The sequence below is a fragment of the Pan paniscus genome, chromosome 11 (genome assembly GCF_029289425.2).
Source record: "Pan paniscus chromosome 11, NHGRI_mPanPan1-v2.0_pri, whole genome shotgun sequence".
Lineage (NCBI taxonomy): Eukaryota > Metazoa > Chordata > Mammalia > Primates > Hominidae > Pan > Pan paniscus.
Genome location: NC_073260.2, coordinates 74,002,420 through 74,026,452, shown reverse-complemented (window position 1 = coordinate 74,026,452; position 24,033 = coordinate 74,002,420). Strand labels below are relative to the sequence as shown.

At 40.9% G+C, this 24,033-nt stretch overlaps 1 protein-coding gene and 1 non-coding gene across 2 annotated transcripts in view; one reads left to right on the top strand and one right to left on the bottom strand.

The window, feature by feature from the left end:
* Positions 1-24,033, top strand: part of TRPM6 (transient receptor potential cation channel subfamily M member 6) — a 166,895-nt gene that overhangs the window by 28,229 nt on the left and 114,633 nt on the right. Inside the window, exons 2-5 of the mRNA XM_024930189.3 lie at positions 2,473-2,552; positions 5,666-5,704; positions 18,832-19,009; positions 20,947-21,160. Coding sequence (XP_024785957.2) covers positions 2,473-2,552; positions 5,666-5,704; positions 18,832-19,009; positions 20,947-21,160 — 511 coding nt within the window. The remainder of the gene's footprint in view (positions 1-2,472; positions 2,553-5,665; positions 5,705-18,831; positions 19,010-20,946; positions 21,161-24,033) is intronic.
* LOC112440954 (U6 spliceosomal RNA) lies at positions 3,455-3,561 on the bottom strand. Its single transcript, XR_003028931.1, has one exon. It is a non-coding gene; the product is annotated as a U6 spliceosomal RNA (small nuclear RNA).

Sequence of the window (24,033 nt, the reverse complement as noted above, 5' to 3'; positions counted from 1 at the left end):
TTTGAAATTCAGAATGAAGAATTCTTTGAGGACATACTGACTTTTTGTAACATGTTTGTCAGTGCTTTGCAAAAATTAGGTATTTAATAAGTGTTTGGAGAATGAATAAATGAAATTGTTAACGTTTTTGAATAGGGGACAGGGCTGACTGATTCAAAAAGACAGTGTCATTTCTTTCTTTCTTTCTTTTTTTTGTGACAAGGTCTCACTCTGTCGCCCAGGCTAGAGTGCAGTGGCACAATCATGGCTCACTGCAGCCTCGACTTCCCTGGGCTTAAGCAATCCTCCCACCTCAGCCTTCTGGGTTGCTGGGAATTATAGGCACATGCCACCATGCACGGCTGTTTTTATTCCTGTATTTTGTAGAGACAGGGTTTCACCATGTTGCCCAGGCTGGTCTGGAAGTCCTGGGCTCAAGTGATCCACCTGCCTCGGCCTCACAAAGTGCTGGGATTACAGGTGTGGGCCACTGCGCTCAGCCAGATTGTGTCATTTCTTATTGAAATATAGATTTTGAATTCCCTGTTCATTTAGTTCCTTTTAAATTCTATGATTCTGGGTTGGATGTGGTGGCTCATGCCTGTTATCCCAGCACTTTGGGAGGCCAAGGCAAGCAGACAACTTGAGTTCAGGAGTTTGAGACCAGTCTGACCAACGTGGTGAAACCCTGTTGCTACTAAAAATACAAAAATTAGCCAGGCATGCTGGTGCACGCCTATCATCCCACCTACTCAGAAGGCTGAGGCAGGAGAATCGCTTGAAACCTAGAGGCAGTGGTTTCAGTGAGCTGAGATTGCGCCAGATTGCAGTGAGCCAGGCTGGAATGCCTGGGCAACAGAGCAAGACTCCGTCTCAAAAAAAATTAAAAAATAAATAAATAAATAAATAAATAATTAAATTGTATGACTCTGGGTTTTCCCAAGTTTTTTAGTGTTTTGCCAATTTAGTGAATGTCTTTTAATACATAGAAAATGCTGCTGAACATGCAAAAAGAATAAGAGAGTAAAATGATTTAAGATGACTCTGGCCTTGATCTGGGAAGTTTTCCTTGTTTATAGATAAGATTTAAATACACAGGAACCCATCAACTAATCTCTGTTTTTCTCCTTTCTATTTTACTTAAAAAAGTCTGGACTTCCATTATCTACAGTTCTGTTCAGTGATGAACACTTACGTTTAGGATTGGTGCATGTTGGACAAGATCCACTGAGCTTTTTTTGAGGATAGTGTGATAATGAGGTACCACAGCTGGATTTGTAGCATATTTTCTGGCCCAGTGCATTTCCTTCCACAGTAGAATGGGAGTAGATATAAGAGTGAGGTGGGGACTGCACTGACGTGGAGTTTGAAAAAGCTCCCTTTTAGAAAGCCTTCCTTTCATCTCTGTTCTAATATCTATGTGTGTATAAAGTAATATGGACACATATTCTTTTTTTTTTTTTTTTTTTGAGACAGAGTCTCGCTCAGCCACCCAGGCCAGAGTGCAGTGGTGCAATCTCGGCTCACTGCAATCTCTGCCTGCCAGGTTCAAGCGATTCTCATGCCTCAGCCTCCTGAGTAGCTGGGATTATAGTTGCCTGCCACCATGCCCAGCTAATTTTTTGTATTTTTAGTAGAGACGGGGTTTCACTATGTTGGCCAGGCTGGTCTCGAACTCCTGACTTCAAGTGGTCCACCCGCCTTGGCCTCCCAAAGTGTTGGGATTACAGGCATGAGCCACCGCGCCCGGCTAGGACACGTATTCTTATACCATTTACAGCCAAAATATTTTTATATTAGAACTACTCACAAGTAGCTGGGATGTATAGTCCATCCAGTGTCCTCTGCCACTGGACTTGTAATATAGCTTATGGAGGAGCTTGGCTATGATATGGATTCTGTAGAATGGGAGAGAGTTTATTAGGAGGAAGAGTGAGTATCAACATCTCACTTGGATTTAGGGACAGTTCTAGGCTGTGCAACCTGAAACAACACACCCAGTGGTAAAACTATGCTTGCAGAATGTGTATCGAATCTTGCTGAGTCACATCTCTTCTCTGACACTCTTTCCAGCTTCCTGTGAAATCTTGTCAAAATGGGACTTGATGGGTAAAAATTTTGAAGTTTTGGTAGCTTGGTATTTATTCCATAGGATTATGGTACAAGATATAAAAGTGACTTTTGGCAGATTTAAGAGGATATATCAGTTACATCTTTACTTCCTTGCTAGGGGTTTGTTCATGTAGGGCTTTTGTTACTCAAAGTGAGATTATGGGCATATTCACTTTGCGTGTTGTTTAATGTTCACATTTGGCTTATTTGTGCCTATGTTATCTGTAATAGAAACTGGTAAATGCTTAGCCTGTGTGGGGTTGGTCTTGGCATTTTAATTAGCATTCATGATACTTGAGTATTTCCTACCTGCGGGAACTACTATGGTTACATCGTTTTGTCACATAATTAGAGTATAAAATAATGACACTTTCTTTTTAGTCCCAGAAATCCTGGATTAAAGGAGTATTTGACAAGAGAGAATGTAGCACAATCATACCCAGCTCAAAAAATCCTCACAGGTAAAATTTGCAATTACATTCTTCTTTTAAAAGCAACACTACCTGATGGACTATTTATAGAAACTTAGAAATATGACTTGTTTAGAAGTTTTGATCATATCTATAAAGTTAGAATTTTCAATGTTTATTTCTTTCACTTTATAAAAATAATGCATGATTATTGTAGAAAATCTGGGAAGAACAGGGACCTTGTCAATTTTTACCTTACTCTTACTCCAGTGTCTGTGACAGTGCCTGCCACATAGTAGGCTCTTGATAAATATCTGTGTTTTTGTTTTTGTTTTTTTTGTTTTTTTGAGACGAAGTCTCGCTCTTGTCCTCCAGGCTGGAGTGCAATGGCGCAATCTCAGCTCACTGCAACCTCCACCTCCTGGGTTCAAGCGATTCTCCTGCCTCAGCCTCCCGAGTAGCTGGGATTACAGGCACCTGCCACCACGTCCTTCTAATTTTAGTATTTTTAGTAGAGACAGGGTTTCACCGTGTTAGCCAGGATGGTCTCAATCTCCTGACCTCGTGATCCACCCACCTCGGCCTCCCAAAGTGCTGGGATTACAGGCGTGAGCCACCGAGCGATAAACATCTGTTTAAGGAATTTAATGAAGTATAAAGAAGTTATTGTTAATGCCGTCACTGTTAATATTGTCGTGGATTTCATTCTACTTGATTCTTCTGTTCCTCTTGATGGGGGGATAGACGTTACAGAAATATCTAGTGTTACATCCATTTCACTGGGTTGGAATCAATAAATTACATTTTCTGAATACTGAATATTCAAAATATTGTGAATGTTTCTCATCCCCAACTAAAGTATCTGTGGAAAATAGTGACTGGTATATTTCAGTACACTGTGCCCAGATTAGATGAACAGGTAATTTCAGTTCCGTTTTCCTTCCATAGACTTTATTTTTATGGAATGCTTTATGAATTTGCATGTCATCCTTGAGCAGGGGCCATGCTAATCTTCTCTGTATCATTCCAATTTTAGTATGTGTGCTGCCGAAGTGAGCGCCCATAGGCTTTTGGATTGAGCAGATAATCGGTAGCAGAATGGAATAATTTGAGTTTGACTACTGAGTTCTTGACAATGCTTTGAAAGCTCTACTTGTAAAACAAAGGTCAAAAAAGCAACTAGTGAAAGATAGGGGAAGAAAGGGCTACGGAAAATTCCTCTGGGTAATCAGGTCTGTGAAATTAAGATTGACATTGCCCTTGGAAAAATAAATTAAAAGGAAAATAGAAGAGTAATATTTTAAGTAAAGGAACCAACCTATTTTTAGATTTTTTTGGGCATTTGTCCTTATATGCCTTTAAGGTTTAGAACTCATAACTATGTGTTATGAAGGGTAGCATGGTAAGGTTTTTGAAATTCTAGTTCTTTGGAGATGACTGAAATAGTGTTCCTTGCCTTTGTTAAATATTTACTAGTCCCACCCTTATTGAATTACCTATGATTTGTAAGTCTTGTGATTGGAAATTCTCTTTTTACCTGCTTAAGAAAGGTTTATAGTATGCCAAGATAACCTTGTTTTTCCCCTTCATTTTTTATGACATCATGTGGTGGTGACTGCAATGGAATGCAAGTTGATTCAGGTGGCTCATTTTGTGTCTGTGAATAAAAAAATCATTTTTACAATAATCTTGAATCTCAAAAAAAAGTGATGAAATTACTGAGTCTTTTACTAGCCCATAGACTCAAGAAGAGTATCAACGATTGTAATTCCATGAATGTTCCAAGGCATGATGTACTTTTAGCAAGTGAAAAAACTGTCTCTATATTGTGGGATTGTAGATAAAAGTTAATGTATGATTATGGCTATTTCTTCTAGCCAGCCTTTTTTTTAGATCCTAGTAAAATTCTCAGAATTGAGGCTTTTTTGCAGTTTTCTTCATTATTGGTGCACAGGAAGTGGGTGATAATTCACTTTTTAAAATATCGATAAAAGTTTGTTTTATTATTTTTGTAGCTCCCAATAAGAAACAAATCTGATACACTTGATTATAACATCTTTTTCCTTCTCATTTTCAATTTACTGTTGAAGGAAAGCTTCTGAGAAAAGGCATTCCCAAAAGGCTGGGACAGGAAGAAATAAAAGTCCTGAATATTAGTTTCTGAATAACTTAGAGCGGCCCTTATTTTAGGAACATTACCTTTTCTTCCATTATTTTAACCAGACTTCCCTGTTAATACTTCTTCACACACACACACACACACACAGACACACATACACACACATATTTTGAGACAGGATCTTGCTGTGTCCCCCACGTTGCAGTACAGTGGCATGATCTTGGCTTACTGAAGCCTCGACCTCCTGGACTCAAACAACCCTCCCATCTTAGCCTCCCAAGTAGCTGGGACCACAGGCACATATCAGCACACAGGGCTAATTTTTTGAATTTTTATAAGAGTCAAGGTCTCATTATGTTGCCCAGGCTAGTCTTGGACTCCTGAACTCAAGCAATCCTCTCACCTCAGCCTCACAAAGTGCTGGGATTACAGGCATAAGCCACTGTGCCTGGCCCAAAAATATAATTGATGACAACAGTGCTAACCCCTAAATCTATAAGGTTCTTCTGAATAATAAAAAAGAAAGATTAATAAAGGATAATTTGTAATTATACCAAATGTCCCTTATTTGATAGTGCTTTATGGTTTTAAAGTGGTTTACATATATCTATTTTCTTGATTCTCAAGAAATCTGTGTTATCTTCATAGTTTAATAATAATAGTAGCTACCATTATTGTACACACTGTCTTTACCAGGTACCATAAGACACATTACATATTATTATCTCTGATAATTATTTTAATAACCTTATGAAGCAGATATTATTTTCAGATATAAAAACTGGGGCTTAGAGTAATTGTTAAATCAATGAGATTTAAATTGAGGTATTTTGGTTCTAAACTGAATGTTGTATTAATTAGATCACAGTTGCTGCAGTAATTATATGTGGTAAATGCCATAATGGAATATTTGGAACATGATATATGAATTTCAGCAAACCTTGATTTCTAGATCACGGAAAATAATAGATATTTACTGTACAAGCATTAAATGTATTTTCAGATACACCAACAAACTAACAGAGGTTTTATTTCTTTAATTTAGATGTACTCCAGTATGCCAAGTCTGCCAGAATTTAATCAGGTAAGACTTAGATAAGCAAGATTCCTTTTAGCTTTTAGGCACCCTATTTAAAATTCACTGGGACAGTTTCCTCATATCTTGAATGTACTCAGTAAATGGTGCATGCCATTTACCTTTCCAAGGGAAGTTTTAAAAAGATGTTTTTGATGGAGAGTGAGTATTCGAACGTAATAGACTACTTGAATTACTGAGACATGTAAATTGGCTAAGGGCCTTCGACAAGAATTTCTACCAAGGGAAACACTTGTAAAGCATTACATTTTAGTTTTATGATCACATTTGGATAATGAAGACGCTGCATGTGCATACGGGACTGTAATTGATGTATGACTTGCAGGTGCCTTGTATGCATACTAAGCTTATGGGCAAAAAGCTGTTTAGTGCAATACAAATTTTAACAGTGATTTGCATTTTAAACTATGTGACCGTTTTTACCTTTCTCTTTTGTAAGTAGAAGGAAATGAAATTTTCTTAATTCTGATCATAGCCTGAAGTTTATATAATGGATTGAACCAAAGTTAAATTTATTCTTGGAAAAAAACATTTGGGACTAGGCACGGTCACTCACACCTGTTATCCCAGGATTCTGGGAGGCCAAGGCGGATGGACTGCTTGAGCTCTGATTTGAGACCAGTTTGGACAACATGGTAAAACCCTGTCTCGACGTACAAAAGCAAAAACAAAACCCCAAAAATTGTAGCGGGACTTGTTGGTGTGTGCCTGTATACTCAGCTACTCGGAAAGCTGAGGTGAGAGGATTGCTTGAACTTGGGAGGTCAAGGCTTCAGTGAGCTGTGATTACGCCACTGCACTCCCACCTGGGTGGCAGAGTGAGACCCTGTCTCAAATAAAAAATAAAATAAAATAAAAAATTGGAACCCTCAGTTTAGCAAATCATGGGGAGAGGAAACCAGCATCCACAGATATGGAACGAGAAGAAGGAGGAGGTTGCTGGAGGAAGAATTTCTACTTGGCTGACCTCTCACTTTTTCCTCAATTTTTTTCTTTCCTTTTAGTAATTATTTAAAATTTTGCTCTTAGCTTGGTGCAAACGTAATTGCGGTGTTTGCTACTGAAAGTAATGGTGAAGACCACAATTAATTTTGCATAAACCTAATAAAATGCAAAGCAAAATAAGAATATAATGAAAAGACCTCATATATTCTACCTAGTTTCTACTATATTCTTTAGAAACTCTCCTTCTCAATGTCCTCCAAAATCTCAACCCCACAACCTTCAGAGACAACTAACGTGAACATATTGGAAAAGCATCTACTTTTATACCTCTCAGAAATTAAAAATGGTTAAAAACTAGTCATTTTTGCACATAGATGAGACTAGTTTTATTTTTTTGATAGGGAGAGCCAAATGTCCTAATACGAGTTACAGAGCAGTCTCTCCTAGTCTCACTCATTTCTGATGCTGTTATATACCACATTTCCATCCATCTATGGCTTTGTTTCTGAGCTTTCTTTTCAGTATTTTGATCTACTTCTATGCTTGTCAAATGCCACTCTGTTTCATTATTATAGTTTTGTAATATATGTCTTGATATCTGATAGGGTAAGTTTCCTATACTTTATTTATCTTTTAAAAATTGTTTTTACTTTTCAAAACACTTTTATGCATTTATTTTATTTTATTTATTTTATTTTTTTTAGTATTTATTGATCATTCTTGGGTGTTTCTCGGAGAGGGGGATTTGGCAGGGTCATAGGACAATAGTGGAGGGAATCTCAGCAGATAAACATGTGAACAAGGGTCTCTGGTTTTCCTAGGCAGAGGACCCTGCGGCCTTCCGCAGTGTTTGTGTCCCTGGGTACTTGAGATTAGGGAGTGGTGATGACTCTTAACGAGCATACTGCCTTCAAGCATCTGTTTAACAAAGCACATCTTGCACCGCCCTTAATCCATTTAACCCTGAGTGGACACAGCACATGTTTCAGAGAGCACGGGGTTGGGGGTAAGGTTATAGATTAACAGCATCCCAAGGCAGAAGAATTTTTCTTAGTACAGAACAAAATGGAGTCTCCTATGTCTACTTATTTCCGCACAGACACGGTAACAATCTGATTTGTCTTCCTTTTCCCCACATTTCCCCCTTTTTCTATTTGACAAAACCGCCATCGTCATCATGGCCCGCCCTCAATGAGCTGTTGGGTACGCCTCCCAGACGGGGTGGCGGCTGGGCAGAGGCGCCCCCCACCTCCCGGACGGGGCGGCTGCCAGGCGGAGATGCTCCTCACTTCCCGGACGGTGCGGCTGCCGGGCGGAGGGGCTCCTCACTTCCCCGACAGGGCGGCCGGGCAGAGACGCTGCTCACATCCCAGATGGGGTGGCGGTCGAGCAGAGACACTCCTCAGTTCCCAGACGGGGTCGCGGCCAGGCAGAGGCGCTCCTCACATCCCAGACGGGGTGGCGGGGCAGAGGCGCTCCCCACATCTCAGACGACGGGTGGCCAGGCAGAGACGCTCCTCACTTCCCAGACTGGGCCGCCGGGCAGAGGGGCTCCTCACATCCCAGATGATGGGCGGCCAGGCAGAGACGCTCCTCACTTCCCAGATGGGGTGGCGGCTGGGCAGAGGCTGCAATCTCGGCACTTTGGGAGGCCAAGGCAGGCGGCTGGGAGGTGGAGGTTGTAGCGAGCCGAGATCACGCCACTGCACTCCAGCCTGGGCAACGTTGAGCACTGAGTGAGCGAGACTCCGTCTGCAATCCCGGCACCTCGGGAGGCCGAGGCGGGCAGATCACTCACGGTCAGGAGCTGGAGACAAGTCCGGCCAACACTGCGAAACCCCGTCTCCACCAAAAAATACAAAAACCAGTCAGGCGTGGCGGCGCGCACCTGCAATCCCAGGCACTCGGCAGGCTGAGGCAGGAGAATCAGGCAGGGAGGTTGCAGTGAGCCGAGATGGCGGCGGCACAGTCCAGCCTTGGCTAGGCATCAGAGGGAGACCGTGGAGAGAGGGGGAGAGGGAGACCGTGGAGACGGAGAGGGAGTGGGAGAGGGAGGAGGGGGAGCGGGAGCGGGACACTTTTATGCATTTATACAAGTTTTTTTTTTTTTTAATTGAAAGAAAATTTTAGCCAAGTGTGGTGGGCACATGCTTGTAGTCCTAGCTACTCAGGAGATTGAGGATGGGGGATAGCTTGAGCCAAGGAGTTCACATTCAGCCTGGGCAACGCAGCAAGATCCTGTCTCAAAAAGAAAAAGAAAAAGTAAACATTTTCTTTAAAATAGTATGTTTTAAAAAGTAGTTCCGCTACATTGCAATGCTATCATTAAAAAAAAAATTCTAATTTTTAAAGGCAAGGTCTTGCTCCTTCTCCCAGGCTGAAGTGCGGTGGTACAGTCATAGCTCATTGCAACCTCAAACTCTTGGATTCAAGTGATCCCCACTCTTCAGCCTCCTGAGTAGCTACCCCCCTCCTGGCATGTACCACTGTGTCTGGCTGATTTTTTTTGTTTTTTATTTTTTATAGAGATGGGTTCTTGCTATGTTGCCCAGGCTGTTCTAGAACTCCTGGCCTTGAGTGATCCTCCTGCCTCGGCCTCCCAAAGTGCTGGGAGCCACCGCACCTGGACTGTATTGCAATACTTAAAAATAATCCTAAATCTCCTTGTCAATAAGTGACTGTAATATATATATAATATATATGTATTATATATATAATACATATATATATATTTTTGAGACAGAGTCTAGCTCTGTCACCCAAGCTGGAGCGCAGTGGCGCAATCTTGGCTCACCACAACCTCCACCTCCCAGGTTCAAGCGATTCTCGTGCCTCAGCCTCCCGAGTAGCTGGGATTACAGGCGCCCACCACCACGCCTGGCTAATTTGTTGTATTTTTAGCAGAGATGGGGTTTCACCATGTTGGTCAGTGTGATTTTGAACTCCCGACCTTAAATGTTCCGCCCTCCTCGGCCTCCCAAAGTGCTGGGATTACAGGCGTGAACCACCGTGCCCGGCCGATTTAATATAAATTTTAGAATCACATTGTCATGTTCCCTGAAATATATTTTGAGATTTTGATTTTTTTTTCTTTTTAAATTTATTTTATTCTTTGTTTCTAACATGGCTGTGAAATGCTCTGAGTGATGGGTATTTTACTGAATTTATAAAACAATTTGAGAGGGAATTGACATTTTTTTTAACCCCCCTGCTGGAATTGACATTTATATAAAGTGAGCTTTTAGTACTTGTTAGTGATATGTTCTTTGAGACTTCAAAAGTTGTAATTAAAGGGACAAACATGAATATATATTTTTTAATTTTGGAGGTCTGTTTCTTCTATGGGACCTTGCTACAATTTAATGAACTAGAAAAAAAAAGAATAAAATGTCAACTCAAATCAAATAGATAATCAGAATAGAAATATACTTAAGCTGAACGTTGGTTTGCACTAAAGAACTGCCTTATAAAAGCATAATGAGTTATCTCTCCAGATGAGGTTACCTCAATTTATGTTCTGTGTAGAAAAAGCCAGGCAGATGAATCATTATTTGTCTTGTGTTTGAATAGATGCTGCTTCATTTTAAAGGGTGACCCTTGTTCCAAAAGATGATCAGATGACACCATTCTAACTAGTAGATCCTGATTATGTATATTTGGTACATTTGGGATTACTGTGCCTCCCTTTACATTAAGAACCTTTCCATATGGAACCCCAATATTCTTACTTTGTCTTTTTTTTGTTTGTTTTTTTGGTTTTTTTTGAGACGAAGTTTTGCTCTTGTTACCCAGGGTGAAGTGCAATGGTGTGATCTCGGCTCACAGTAACCTCTGCCTTCTAGGTTCAAGCAATTCTCCTTCCTCAGCCTCCCGAGAAGCTGGGATTACAGGCACTTGCCACCACACCTGGATAATTTTTGTATTTTTAGTGGAGACAGGGTTTCACCATGTTGGCCAGGCTGGTCTTGAACTCCCGACCTCATGTGATCCACCCACCTCAGCCTCCCAAAGTGGTGGGAATACAGGCGTCAGCCACCGCGCCCGGCCTTACGTTGGTTTTTACATACACAGAAGTTTTCATCACCTGCGCTTGTTCTGGTTATCTTTTTTTTTGAGACAGAGTCTCCCTCTGTCGCCCAGGCTGGAGCGCAATGGCTCAATCTCGCCTCACTATAACTTCCGCTTCCCGGGTTCAAGCGATTCTCGTGCTTCAGCCTCCTGAGTAACTGAGATTACAGGCACGTGCCACCACGCTCAGCTGATTTTTGTATTTTTAGTAGAGATGGGGTTTCACCATGTTGGCCAGGCTGGTCTTGAATGCCTGACCTCAAGTGATCCGCCCGCCTTGGCCTCCCAAAGTGCTGGCATTACAGGCGTGAGCCACCGCGCCCAGCCCTGTTCTAGTTCTCTGAAGAGATTGTAAGTTGTAGACACTTCTGTTTCCCCTGTAACTTCTCACCATGTGCTACCTGACATGCTGCTCAATACAGTAGATGCACAATAAGTATCCTTAGCCCACTGATAACCTCTTTCAGAGCAGGGTCCTGCAACACTGAGCATTGCTACAGGTTCTCAGTTACACAATGAAAGGAAATGGAAGGCATTAGAGACCACCTTGTCCAACCAATCCTTACATTACTGCAGTTGAAGAAATAGAGGCTTTGGGAGAGTAGAGATTTGCATGGCGTTGGCCATCTCCTGGTCCAGTGCTTTTGCTCCAGGACACATCGCTTCCTAGATGCTTCCTGTTTATGGCCTAGGCTGCCTGCACTTCAGCTCTTGTTTTTGGTTCCCCTGCTTGTCAGGTACAATCCACTGTTCTATAGCCAGGATTTTAGTCATCTAGAGCTACCATAACAAAATACCGCAAACTAGGTGGCTTAAACAACAGAAATGAACTTTTCACAGTTCTGGAGGTCAGAAATCCAAGACCAAATTGTTTGCAGGGTTGGTTTCTCTTGTGATCTCTCCTTGGCTTGCAGATGGCCACCTTCTTATTGTGTCTTCAGATGGTTTTTCTCTGTGTGCACACATCCTGGGGATCTCTCCTTCTTCTAAGGACATCATTTCTATCAAATTAATCCTTCATCCTTATGACTTAATTTAACTTTTTTTTTTTTTTTTTTTTTGAGATGAAGTTTCACTCTTATTTCCCAGGCTGGAGTGCAATGGTGCAATCTCAGTTCACTGCAACCTCCGCCTCCTGGGTTCAAGCGATTCTCCTGTGTTAGCCTCCCGAGTAGCTGGGATTACAGGCACCTGCCACCACACCTGGCTAATTTTTTGTATTTTTAGTAGAGATGAGGTTTCACCATGTTGGCCAGGCTGGTCTCGAACTCCTGACCTCAGGTGATCTGCCCACCTCGGCCTCCCGAAGTGCTGGGATGAAAGGCGTGAGACACTGTGCCCTGCTGAATTTAACTAAACTTTAAGGAGGTAATTAATGCAGTCACATTAGGGGTCAGAGCTTCAGCATATGAATTTTGTCAGAAAACAATTCAGTCCATAACAGCTAGCCACATTTCTCCACCATGTACTCAAATGTATTTGTCTCTATTGTCTCTTTGGAACATTTTGGAAATTGAGCTCTGGCCCTGTCTAGATTTCTTTACGTTTTTTTCTTCTCACTGTATGTATTTGTCATCAGATAAGCAGATATATAGAAGTTAAATATAACATTTACTAATGTATACTGCACCTTACGTAGTCCATGGAATTAATTGTGCATCAGAATATAGACACAGAAATTTAGAATGAAAAGCTGTCAAGAAGAATATTGACTCTTTCAGGCAGGGCATTGCAGGCATTACTATCTAGCTGGAGGCAGGGCAGTTGAGGAAAACTGTGGACCAGGATGCAATTTTTAATTAAAGAAGGTTTAGAAATTTGGAAGGAGTAGTCCCCCCTTTTCTGCCATTTTACCTTCCATTGTTTCAGTTTCTCATGGGCCAAAAAGATTAAATAGAAAATCCCAGAAAAAAAGCAATTTATGGGTTTAAAATTGCGTGCCATTCAGAGTGGCATGATAAAATCTCTTGCCATTTGCTTTGTCCAACCTAGGACATGAATCATTCCTTTGTCCAGCCTAGCCATGCTACAGACGCTCCCCACCCGTTAGTGGCTTAGTAGCTGTCAGGGTTATCTGATTGACTGTCTTGGTATTGCAGTACTTGAATCCAAGTAACCCTTCATAATGGCTCCAAAGTGCAAGAGTAGTGATGCAGGCAATTTGGACATGCCAAAGAGCCATAAAGTGCTTTCTTTAAGTGAAAAGGTGAAAGTTCTCAGCTTAATAAGCTAAGAATAAAAGTTAGCTGAGGTTGCTAAGATCTGTGGTACAAATCCATCTTCTATCCATGAAATTGTGAAGAAAGAAAAAGAAATTCATGCCAGTTTTACTGCTGTACCTTCAGTTGCAAAATTATGGCCACAGGGCCATAATTTTGATAAATGCTTAGTTAAAATGAAACAGTCGTTGCATTCGTGGGTGGAAGACATGAACAGAAACCTGTTCTGATTGACAGCAATTAGGTTTGGTACTATCTGCGGTTTTGGGCACCCGCTGGAGGTCTTGGAACATATGCCCTGAAGGTAAGGGAGAACTACTGCTACATATATATTTTTTCTTGAGACGGGCTTCATAACTTCATTATTTATCTATTTTTCAGAATTCCTGAGTGTAGGCTTCATAACTTTAATCAGAGACACAAAGTTACTTATGGGTCTTAAAATCAAGAATGACAATGGTTTAGAGTATACTTTGTCTTTGACTATATATGACTATATATATATGACTTTGACTATATATGACTATATATATGACTATATATATGACTATATATGACTATATATGACTGCATATGACTATACATATGACTATATATATGACTATATATATATTAAAGCCAGTCAAATTTAGCAGTGGGGGGTTGTATACCAACTTTAGTGACACTAATGTTAGTAAGTTGTGATAACCTACTACCATCAGAGCAGCCTGCCTTTGACAATATTGAATGCAAATTAACATCTTAAAATAATGATTAAAAATCCCAGCACTTTGGGAGACTGAGGGAGAAGGATTGCTGGAGCCCAGGAGTTCAAGACCAGCTTGGGCAACATGGCAAAACCCCAAATTAGCCGGACGTGATAGTCGTTGCCTGTAATTCCAGCTGCATGGGAGGCTGAGGTGGGAGAATTGATTGAGCACGGGAAGTTGAGGCTGCAGTGAGCCATGGTCACACCACTGCACTCCAGCCTGGGTGACAGAGTAAGACCTTATCTCAAACTAAACAGTGAAAAAAGTGAGAATGTTATAATAATTTTAAAAAATTTTTTTACAAAGGAAATGTGTCCTTGCTAGTACTTGACATTGTCAGCCATTTTCAGTTAAAACTTGATGGTGTGTGAATAGCAGCACCTAATTGTGAAAAGACCATTGTTGGCTTGCAGAACACCTCGTCTGTGTACTCAAGGTAGCAAAGGAATAATGTCATGGTGGATTAGTGCATGGAGCCATGTGTGGTTTGTAGACTCATAGGACTGATGACTAGGCTTTTTGGAACGTGTAAACAAACCCAAGTCTGAAGATTTTAATAGATGAAGATAATTTCTTAAAAAGTGTGCATTTTAGAAAAATATTGTAAAATAGCCGGGAGCAGTGGCTCACGACTGTAATCCCAGCACGTTGGAAGGCCGAAGTGGGTGGATCACCTGAGGTCAGCAGTTCAAGGCCAGCCTGGGCAACATGGTGAAACCCTGTCTCTACTAAAAATACAAACAAGTTATCCAGGCGTGGTGACACACCCCTGTAATCCCAGCTACTTGGGAGGCTGAGGCAGGAGAATTGCTTGAATCCAGGAGGTGGAGGTGGCAGTGAGCAGAGATCGTGTCACACTGCATTCCAGCCTGGGCAACAGAGAGAGAGACTCTGTTTCAAAAAAAAAAAAAAAAAAAAAAATTCTAAAATATCGATAAGAAAAATGTTTTCAGTTTTTAAAGTTCCTGCTATACCTATCTAATTCTCATATAAAATGTGTCACTGAAGTTCATACCAGAAAACAATATAATTGTTTTAAATGAGAATTAGGTATAGCAAGAACTTTAAAATAATATGATAGGGCCCTTCTTGCAAAGGAGGTACATAAATGTAGAAATATGAATTTCCCTTTAAGAAGAGAATAAGCTTTAATTATAGGGGAAAAAAAGAAGCAAACAATTTGCGCCTTAAATGTCTGTTCATGTACTGGGCCATAAATTGACTTGTTTGTATTGACAAGAAATCTAAAGAAAACAGAAATTTAATATCTAGGCAGCTAAGCAGAATCAACTTACCTGATCAACTTATCTGTTGATTAATCAAGGTTAGGTGAAAGTCACAGTAGGAACTGTACTCAATTATTTATAATAAATGACAAATTTTCTCTGCTTCTTGATATTCATTTTGAAGAGATAAGAACTCTCTTGATGTCAAATTGATTTCCTAGGGAGGATCTTTTTGTTTATTTTTTACGTAAATTTTTTTTAAATCATCCATCCCAAAATGTCAGAGAGGCTCTTATTACTCATCTAAATTATAACTCTTTCCCTCTACATTTGTATTTTTGTTAATTTTATTCAACATGTTGTAGATAATGCATAAAATGATAAATTATTCTTACTTTTTGTTTTGTTTTGAGACAGAGTTTTGCTTTGTTGCCCAGGCTGGAGTGCAGTGATGTAATTTCGGCTCACTGCAGCCTCTGCCTCCCAGGCTCAAGTGATTTTCCTGCCTCCCTAGTAGCTGAGATTACAGACTTGCTCCACCACACGGGGCTAATTTTTATATTTTTTTGTAGAGACAGGGTTTTGCTATGTTGCCCAGGCTGGTCATGAACTCTTGGCCTCAAGCGATTCTCCCACCTCACCCTCCCAATGTGCTGGAATTACGGGCGTGAGCCACTACCCTTGGCCTGTTTATCTTTTTGTGATTGGCTTCTTTTAATTAGCATAATGTCTTCAATGTTTTTCCATGTTATAGCATATGTCAGAATTTTCTTCCTTTTTAAGGCTGAATCATATACCATGGTATTTATATACCACATTTTGTTTGTCCACTTCTCCACTGATGCACATTTGGGTTGCTTCCACTTTGTGGATATTCAGAATAATGCTGCTATGAACATGAGTATGCAAGAGATTTTTAGTACAGGCATACCTCATGTGTGTTACTTTATTGTGCTTTACTGATACTGCATTTTTTATAATGTGGAGGTTTGTGGGAACCTTGCATTAAGCAAGTCTGTCAGTGCCATTTTTCCAGTGGCACATGTTCATTTCTTGTCTCTGCATCACATTTTAATAATTCTCGCAATATTTCAAACTTTTTTATTTTATCATTATTGTATCTGTTATGACAATCTTTAATCGGCGATCTTTGATGTCACTATTGTAATTGTTTTGGAGTGTCATGAACTGCACCCATATAAGATGGGGCAAACCAATTAGATAAATGTTATATATGTTCTGACTATTCCACTGACCGATCCTGTCTCTCTCCCTCTCCTTGTGCCTCCCTCTACCTTGAGATGCCACAGTGTTGAAATTAGGCCAATTAATAATCCTATAATGGCCACTTAGTGAAACAAAATGAAATAAAGAGTCTTGCATATCTCAGTTTAAATCAAAAGCTAGAAATAATTAAGCTTAGTGAGGAAGGCATGTTGAAAGCTGAGATAGGTTGAAAGCTAGGCCTCTTGTGCCAAACAGTTAGCCAAATTATGAATGCAAAGGAAAGGTGCTTGATGGAAATTATAAGTGCTACTCCAGTGAACACACAAATGATAAAAAAAGAAACAGCTTTATTGCTGATATGAAGAAAGTTTGAGTGGTCTGGATAGAAGATCAAACCAGCCACAGCATTCCCCTAAATGAAAGACTAATCCAGAATAAGGTCCTAACTCTTTTCAATTATATGAAGTCTGAGAGAGGTGAGAAAGCTTCAGAAGAAAAGTTTGAACCTAGCAGATGTTGGTTCATGAGGTTTAAAGAAAGAAGCAGTCTCTGTAATATAAAAGTTCAGGGTGAAGCAATAAATGCTAACAGAGGAGCTGCAGCAAGTTATTTAGAAGATCTAGCTAAGATTATTGATGAGGTACCTACACTAAACAAAGATTTTCAATGTAGACCAACAGCCTTATGTTGGAAGAAGATGCCATCTGAGACTTTCATAGCTAGAGAGAAGTCAATGTCTGGCTTCAAAACTTCCAAGGACAGGCTGACTCTCTTGTTAGGAGACAGTTGGAGGTTTGTGGGAACCTTGGATCGAGCAAGTCTATCAGTATCTGTGCTGGTGACTTTGTGTTAAAGCCAGCCCTCATTTACCATGCCAAAATTTTAGGTCCCTTAATAATTATGCTAAATGTACTCCACTTGTGCTCTATAAATAGAACAACAAAGCCTGAATCTCAGTACATTTGTCTTTAGTATGGTTTACTGAATATTTTAAGCCCACTGTTGAGATCTACTGCTTTAAAAAAGAAAGATTCCTTTAAACATATTTCTGCTCATTGACCACACACCTGGTCACCCAAGAGCTCTTATGGAAATATTACAAGGAGATGAATGTTGTTTTCATGCCTGCTAACACAACATCCATTCTGCAGCCCCAGCCCATGGATCAAGAAATAACTTTAAATTTCAACTCTTTTTTTTTTTTTTTTTTGAGACGGAGTCTTGCTTTGTCGCCCAGGCTGAAGTGCAGTGGCGCTATCTCGGCTCACTGCAAGCTCCACCTCCTGAGTTCATGCCATTTTCCCGCCTCAGCCTCCCAAGTAGCTGGGATTACAGGCGCCTGCCACCATGCCCGGCTAATTTTTTTTTTTTGTATTTTTTAGTAGAGATGGGGTTTCACCATGTTAGCCAGGATGGTCTCGATCTCCTGACCTCATGATCCACCCACCTCGGCCTCCCAAAGTGCTGGGATTACAGGCGTGAGCCACCGCACCTGGCCTTCAACTCTTATTATTTAAGAAATACATTTGGTATGACTTTAGCTGCTGTAGGTAGTGATTCCTCTGATGGATCTGGACAAAGTAAACTGAAAACTTTCTGGAAAGGATTCACCATTCTAGATGCCATTAAGAACATTCGTGATTCATGGGAGGAGGTCAAAATGCAACATTAATGAGAGTTTTAGAGACGCTGATCCCAACTTTCATGGATGACTTTGAGGGGTTCAAGACTTCAGTGGAGGAAGTCACTGTAGAAGGTGCTGGAAATAGCAAGACATCTAGGATTAAAACTGGAGCTTGAAGGGTGTGACTGAATCTCATTAAAAAACTTGATTAGATGAGGAGGTGCTTCTTATGGATGAATAAAGAAAATGGTTCATTGAAATGGAATCTACTGGTGAAGATAGACCATTGTAGAAATGACAACAAAGGATTTAGAATATGACATAAACCTAGTTGATAAAACAGTGGCAGAGTTTGAGAGGATTGACTCCAGTTTTGAAAGTAGTTCTACTGTGGGTAAAATGCTATCAAATAGCATCACATGCTACAGAGAAATCTCTTGTGAAACGAAGAGTTAATCAATGTGGCAAACTTCATCATTGTCTTATTTTAAGACATAGCCCCAGCCACCTTAACCTTCAGCAACCACCATTCTGATCAGTTAGCAACCATCAACATTGAGAGAAGACCCTTCACCAGCACATAGATTACAACTCACTGAAGGCTCAGATGGTTGGTAGCGTTTTTTAGCAATAAATTATTTTAATTAAGTTATGTACGTTGTTTTTTAGATGTAATGCTATTGAACACTTAATACACTTAGTAGTGTCAGCATAACTACTATATGCATTAGGAAACCAAACTATTTGTGTGACTAGCTTTATTGCCGTATTCACTTTATTGTAGTGGACTGGAACCAAACTTTCAATGTCTCCAAGGTATTCCTGCCTTTAAAGAAAAAATATTCTCCAAATTATCCTAATGTGCAGCCAAGAGAGAGAACCACTAATAGTGTTTCTAAACTTAGAAGACAGTCCTATGTTAGAAATTTAATATAAACCTTAATGTGAAGTTTTAAGAAATAGTATATGGCATCTATACATTACTTTAGAAAAAGGTAGACATATTGCATCTATTTTCTATTTTGAAGTTGAGTTTTTTTTTGGTCTTGAATTTAAGGTGTTACTGTGGCCGACTGATTGGAGACCATGCTGGGATAGATTATTCCTGGACCATCTCAGCTGCCAAGGGTAAAGAAAGTGAACAATGGTCTGTTGAAAAGCACACAACGAAAAGCCCAACAGATACTTTTGGCACGATTAATTTCCAAGATGGAGAGCACACCCATCATGCCAAGGTTTGCTAGTAACCCAAATTGTTTTGCTGGTTTCTTTCTTTTTTTTTTTTTTTGAGACGGGGTTTTGCTCTTGTTGCCCAGGCTGGAGTGCAATGGCACAATCTCGGCGCACTGCAACCTCTGCCTCCCGGGTTCAAGTGATTCTCCTGCCTCAACCTCCTGAGTAGCTGGGACTACAGGCATGGGCCACCACTCCTGGCTAATTTTGTATTTTTAGTAGAGACGGGGTTTCTACTAACAGGTTTCTGCCTGTTTGAAGTATTTGTGCCTTCACATTTTTCAATAGCTGCACCGTTCCTGATGTTCAGAAATTTTAATATTTTAATTTTGGAATAAAGGAATTATGTATCAAGAAGTTCAGGCTGGGCACGTTGGCTCACACCTGTAACCCCAGAACTCTGGGAGGCCAAGGCAGGTGGATCACCTGAGGTCAGGAGTTTGAGACCAGCCTGGCCAACATGGCGAAACCCCATCTCTACTAAAAAATACAAAATTTAGCTGGTGTGGTGGCACAGGCCTGTAATCCCAGCTACTTGGGAGGCTGAGGCTGGAGAATCACTTGAACCTGGGAGGCAGAGGTTGCAGTGAGCCAAGATTGCACCACTGCACTCCAGCCTGGGCGACAGCATAAGACTTCATCTCAAAAAGAAAAAAAAAAAGAAGTTCAAAGATGAATTGGAAATTGTTTTAAATTACTGTCATGTTCTGGAGTATCATGTGTTAACTCCTATTTGCATGTATGGAGATCTTTGCCTGTGGTTTTGTTTCATAATTCATGGTTTCTTATTGTCCTTACTTCTTCCTATAAATCCGGCTTATTCTTGCTGTTGGTTCGCGTAAGTTTGAGGGAGGCAAATTCATCTCAATATCCTTTGAGTGATCTGCATTTGCTGGAAAAAGCCAGCCAGCTGTGCAATACAATATTAGGTAAAATAAAAAATGATTCTGGGGCTACCTGCTGGCTTTGATTTCCCTCATCTTTTCTTTTGCTTACATTGACGATTAAAGAGATGACTGTTTTTGTGAAAAGTATTTGTTTCAGAACAAAAGTGTTTTCAGAGGGATAATGGTTAGAAGGTAAAATTTACAATTTTAATTAGAAGGTAAAATTTACAATAAATTAAATGTCCATGCTCTAGAATCTTAATTTAAATTATGCAAATCTGTGAAATGATTAAGTAAACAGAAAGCCATAGCATTTATGAAAAATCCCATTTCACCTATTTGTTATAGCTTCTGATGAAAAGGTTTGCTGACATAGTGATTTTGGCCAGTTGTTCGAAATATTTCTTTTTCTTTTCTTTTTTTTTTTTCTTTCTTTCTTTCTTTTTCTTTTTTTTTTTTTGAGACAGAGTCCTGCTCTGTCACCCAGGCTGGAGTGCAGTGGCGTGAGTGGAGTGAATGATCTCAGCTCACTGCAACCTCTGCCTCCTGGGCTCAAGCAATTCTCCTGCCTCAGTCACCTGGGTAGCTGGGATTACAGACGTGTGCCACCATGCCTGGCTAATTTTTTTGTATTTTTAGTAGAGATGGGGTTTCACCATGTTGGCCAGGCTGGTCTTGAACTCCTGACCTCAGGTGTTCCTCCCGCCTCGGCCTCCCGAAGTGCTGGAATTACAGGCGTGAGCCACCGCACCCTGCCTGTTTGAAGTATTTCTGCCTCACCCCAGGTTCTCTGGAGAGCATTGGTGGGCCAGCCTTGAAAACCAGAGGAAGCTTTCCTACAGTGACTTGTAATTCCCAGAAGGAACTTAATGGGAGTGTGGAATCTTTTAAAAGTAAATATTTCCATTACATGAAGATGAACTTTAAAGAGATCCCACATACTTCCTTTTAGATTTTGGCCATTTCAGTTGCCCTGCTGTGTGCTCATTGTTTCTGTGCCTGGCATAACTTTTTTACAATGTTCTATTCACCTACATGTGCTTTTCTTGCAGTATATTAGAACTTCTTATGATACAAAACTGGATCATCTGTTACATTTAATGTTGAAAGAGTGGAAAATGGAACTGCCCAAGCTTGTGATCTCAGTCCATGGGGGCATCCAGAACTTTACTATGCCCTCTAAATTTAAAGAGATTTTCAGCCAAGGTTTGGTTAAAGCTGCAGAGACAACAGGAGCGTGGATAATAACTGAAGGCATCAATACAGGTAAAGCTCCCTCCCTCCGTTTCTCCCACCCTCTCTTCCACCCTCCCTCTCTCCCTCCCTCTCTCCCTCTTTTCTTTTTTCCTTTCTCTTTCTTTTCTTTTCTTTCCCTCCCTCCCTCCCTCCCTCCCTCCCTCCCTCCTTCCTTCCTTCCTTCCTTCCTTCCTTCCTCTCTCTCTTCTCTTTTTCTTTTTTCTTTCTAACTGTGAATCAGGTAGTGTGCCACATAATCTCTGCTCTGTAGCATTCCTAGGATATGTGGTGCTGTGAGGAAGAAAGATGAAAATCCTAGTGACTAGAAAATAAACCCAGAAGAATCATAGGTTTTTCCTGGAATGTGTTTTTACCATTGTCAGAATATACTATTTTAATGTAACTTCAGATAAACCTCTGGAAAAGAAAATAGTCTTTCCTGAGCTCCCAACTACAGCAAGGCTAGAAGGGACATCGAATCCATGCAAGTGCATAGTGTGTGTGGGCCTGGACTTTCACTAAACTCATATAATCATTGTCAGATTCTCAGATTTGGGAAATCAGTGATGTGGGTAAAACTTGCATTGCGTGTTTTGGGCATGAGTAGATACTTTTTTTTTTTAACTACATGATTGCCAAAACACTCACCGTCTCAATCACTGACTCTTCTACACTTCTTAAAATCTGAAATTCCAGAATTGTATATGGTGGGCTCTGACCTTATTTCTTTGCTTCAGTGTTTGTGAACTGTCTGCACATAAGGACAACCTGGGGAGCTTTTAAAATACAAATGTACAGGCTCTTCCCCAGATGAATTAGAAGCTTTTAGTCCGGAGCTTCTGAAGTATGTCAGCCAGGATTGAGAACTAGTGATTCCATAAACTCTTGTCTCTTACCAGTTTGTTACTAACCTGTGGTTTTCTTTTTCTTTTTCTTTTTTTTTTTTTGAGATGAAGTCTCGCTCTTGTCACCCAGGCTGGAGTGCAATGGTGCAATCTTGGCTCACTGCGACCTCCGCCTCCCAGGTTCAAGCGATTCTCCTGCCTCAGCCTCCCAAGTAGCTGGGATTACAGGTGCCTGTCACCACACCTGGCTAATTTTTGTATTTTTAGTAGAGATCGGGTTTCACCATATTGGCCAGGCTGGCCTCGAACTCCTGACCTCAGGCGATCTGCCCACCTTGGCCTCCCAAAGTGCTGGGATTACAGGCATGAGCCACCGTGTCTGGCCTAACCTGTGGTTTTCTATCTTCCCTTTACTTTTCTCTGTTTTGATTTGGCATGCCCTGCCCAGTGTCTCCTATCAAATTTTGCCCATGTTTTAAGATCTACACGAGATGCCAACGCACTCATCAAACAGCTTCTTGAATATCTCAACTAGAGCTACTCACTTTTGTCTTTTAATTTCTACAGCATTTACTGCCTGTAGCACTTGTAGAATGTTGGTATTTTGCCTTACAGGCTAGGATGAGTCAGTGTGTTAGCTCTCCTTCTGTTTGTGTACTAGAGGCAAGGGCCTGAGCATCTGCCTAAGCATTTAGCACCTTGTACTGACATAACAAAGTTCCTTTTGACTGAAAAGGAATGAAGGAAGTGAATGACTGAAAAAACAAAGTAAAATAAAACCAAGGGATTTGGCCCATCACAAATAGGTAATGCACACTTTATCATACATATTTTATAGAGATTGTTTCACATTCTTGGAAGAAACTGAAGTTGGCAGAGTTCTAAGTCCATTGTATAGTTCTTATTTGATTTCCAGTGAAGTGGGTGGGTAGGGAAGTTTCACATCATTCATTGAAAAGACAGGCTTGGGCAAGGCTTTTTCTTTGAATAACTAACTGCATGTCATGCTTCATTTTACTTAATGCCTTAAAAAGATCACTGAGTTTATGGCCAGTTAACCTAAAGAAACACAAATAGAGTAGTGTGGAGATGATTGAAATACTTCATATAAACAAAAGAAATGGGACATGAGAAATACTTGGATCTCCACTAAACAACAGTCAGGCCAGATGCAGTGGTTCATGCCTATAATCCCAGGCTTTCGGGAAGCTGAGGGCTGGTGAATTGCCTGAGCTCAGGAGTTCGAGACCACCCTGGGCAATGTGGCAAAACCCTATCTCTAAAAAATTGCAGAAATTAGCTGGATGTGGTGGTGTGCACCTGTAGACCCAGCTACTGGGGAGGCTGAGGTGGGAGGTTTACTTGAGCCTGGGAGGTCAAGGCTGCAGTGAGCTATGATCATGTCACTCTACCCAGCCTGGGTGGCAAAGCAAGACCCTGTCTTAAAAAAAAAAAAAAAAAAGGGCCGGGCGTGGTGGCTCACGCCTGTAATCCCAACACTTTGGGAGCCCGAGGTGGGTGGATCACAAGGTCAGGAGATCGAGACCAACCTGGCCAACACGGTGAAACCCCGTCTCTACTAAAAATACAAAAAATTAGCTGGGTGTGGTGGCGGGCACCTGTAGTCCCAGCTTCTTGGGAGGCTGAGGCAGGAGAATGGCATGAACCCAGGAGGCGGAGGTTGCAGCGAGCCGAGATCGTGCCACTGCACTCCAGCCTGGGCTACGAGCGAGACTCCGTCTCAAAAAAAAAAAAAGAAAACAACAACAACATAAAACAATCAGGCTAACCTGATTCAACCACAGCTCCTCTATGGCCTGGCTACTTAAGGATTAGTCCCTGGACCAGCAGCATCAGCATCAGCTGAGAGCTTGCTGAAAGTGCCTATTTCAGGCCCCACCCCAGACCTGCAGAATCAGAACCTGCATTTTAACAACATCCCCAGATGATTCCCGTGCACATTTAAATTTGAACTCTGCTTATGAGCTCCCGTCTATTCTTGACAGGCTTCTCAACCATAGTTGAATATAATTTCGCATGAATCTTTGACATTTACTT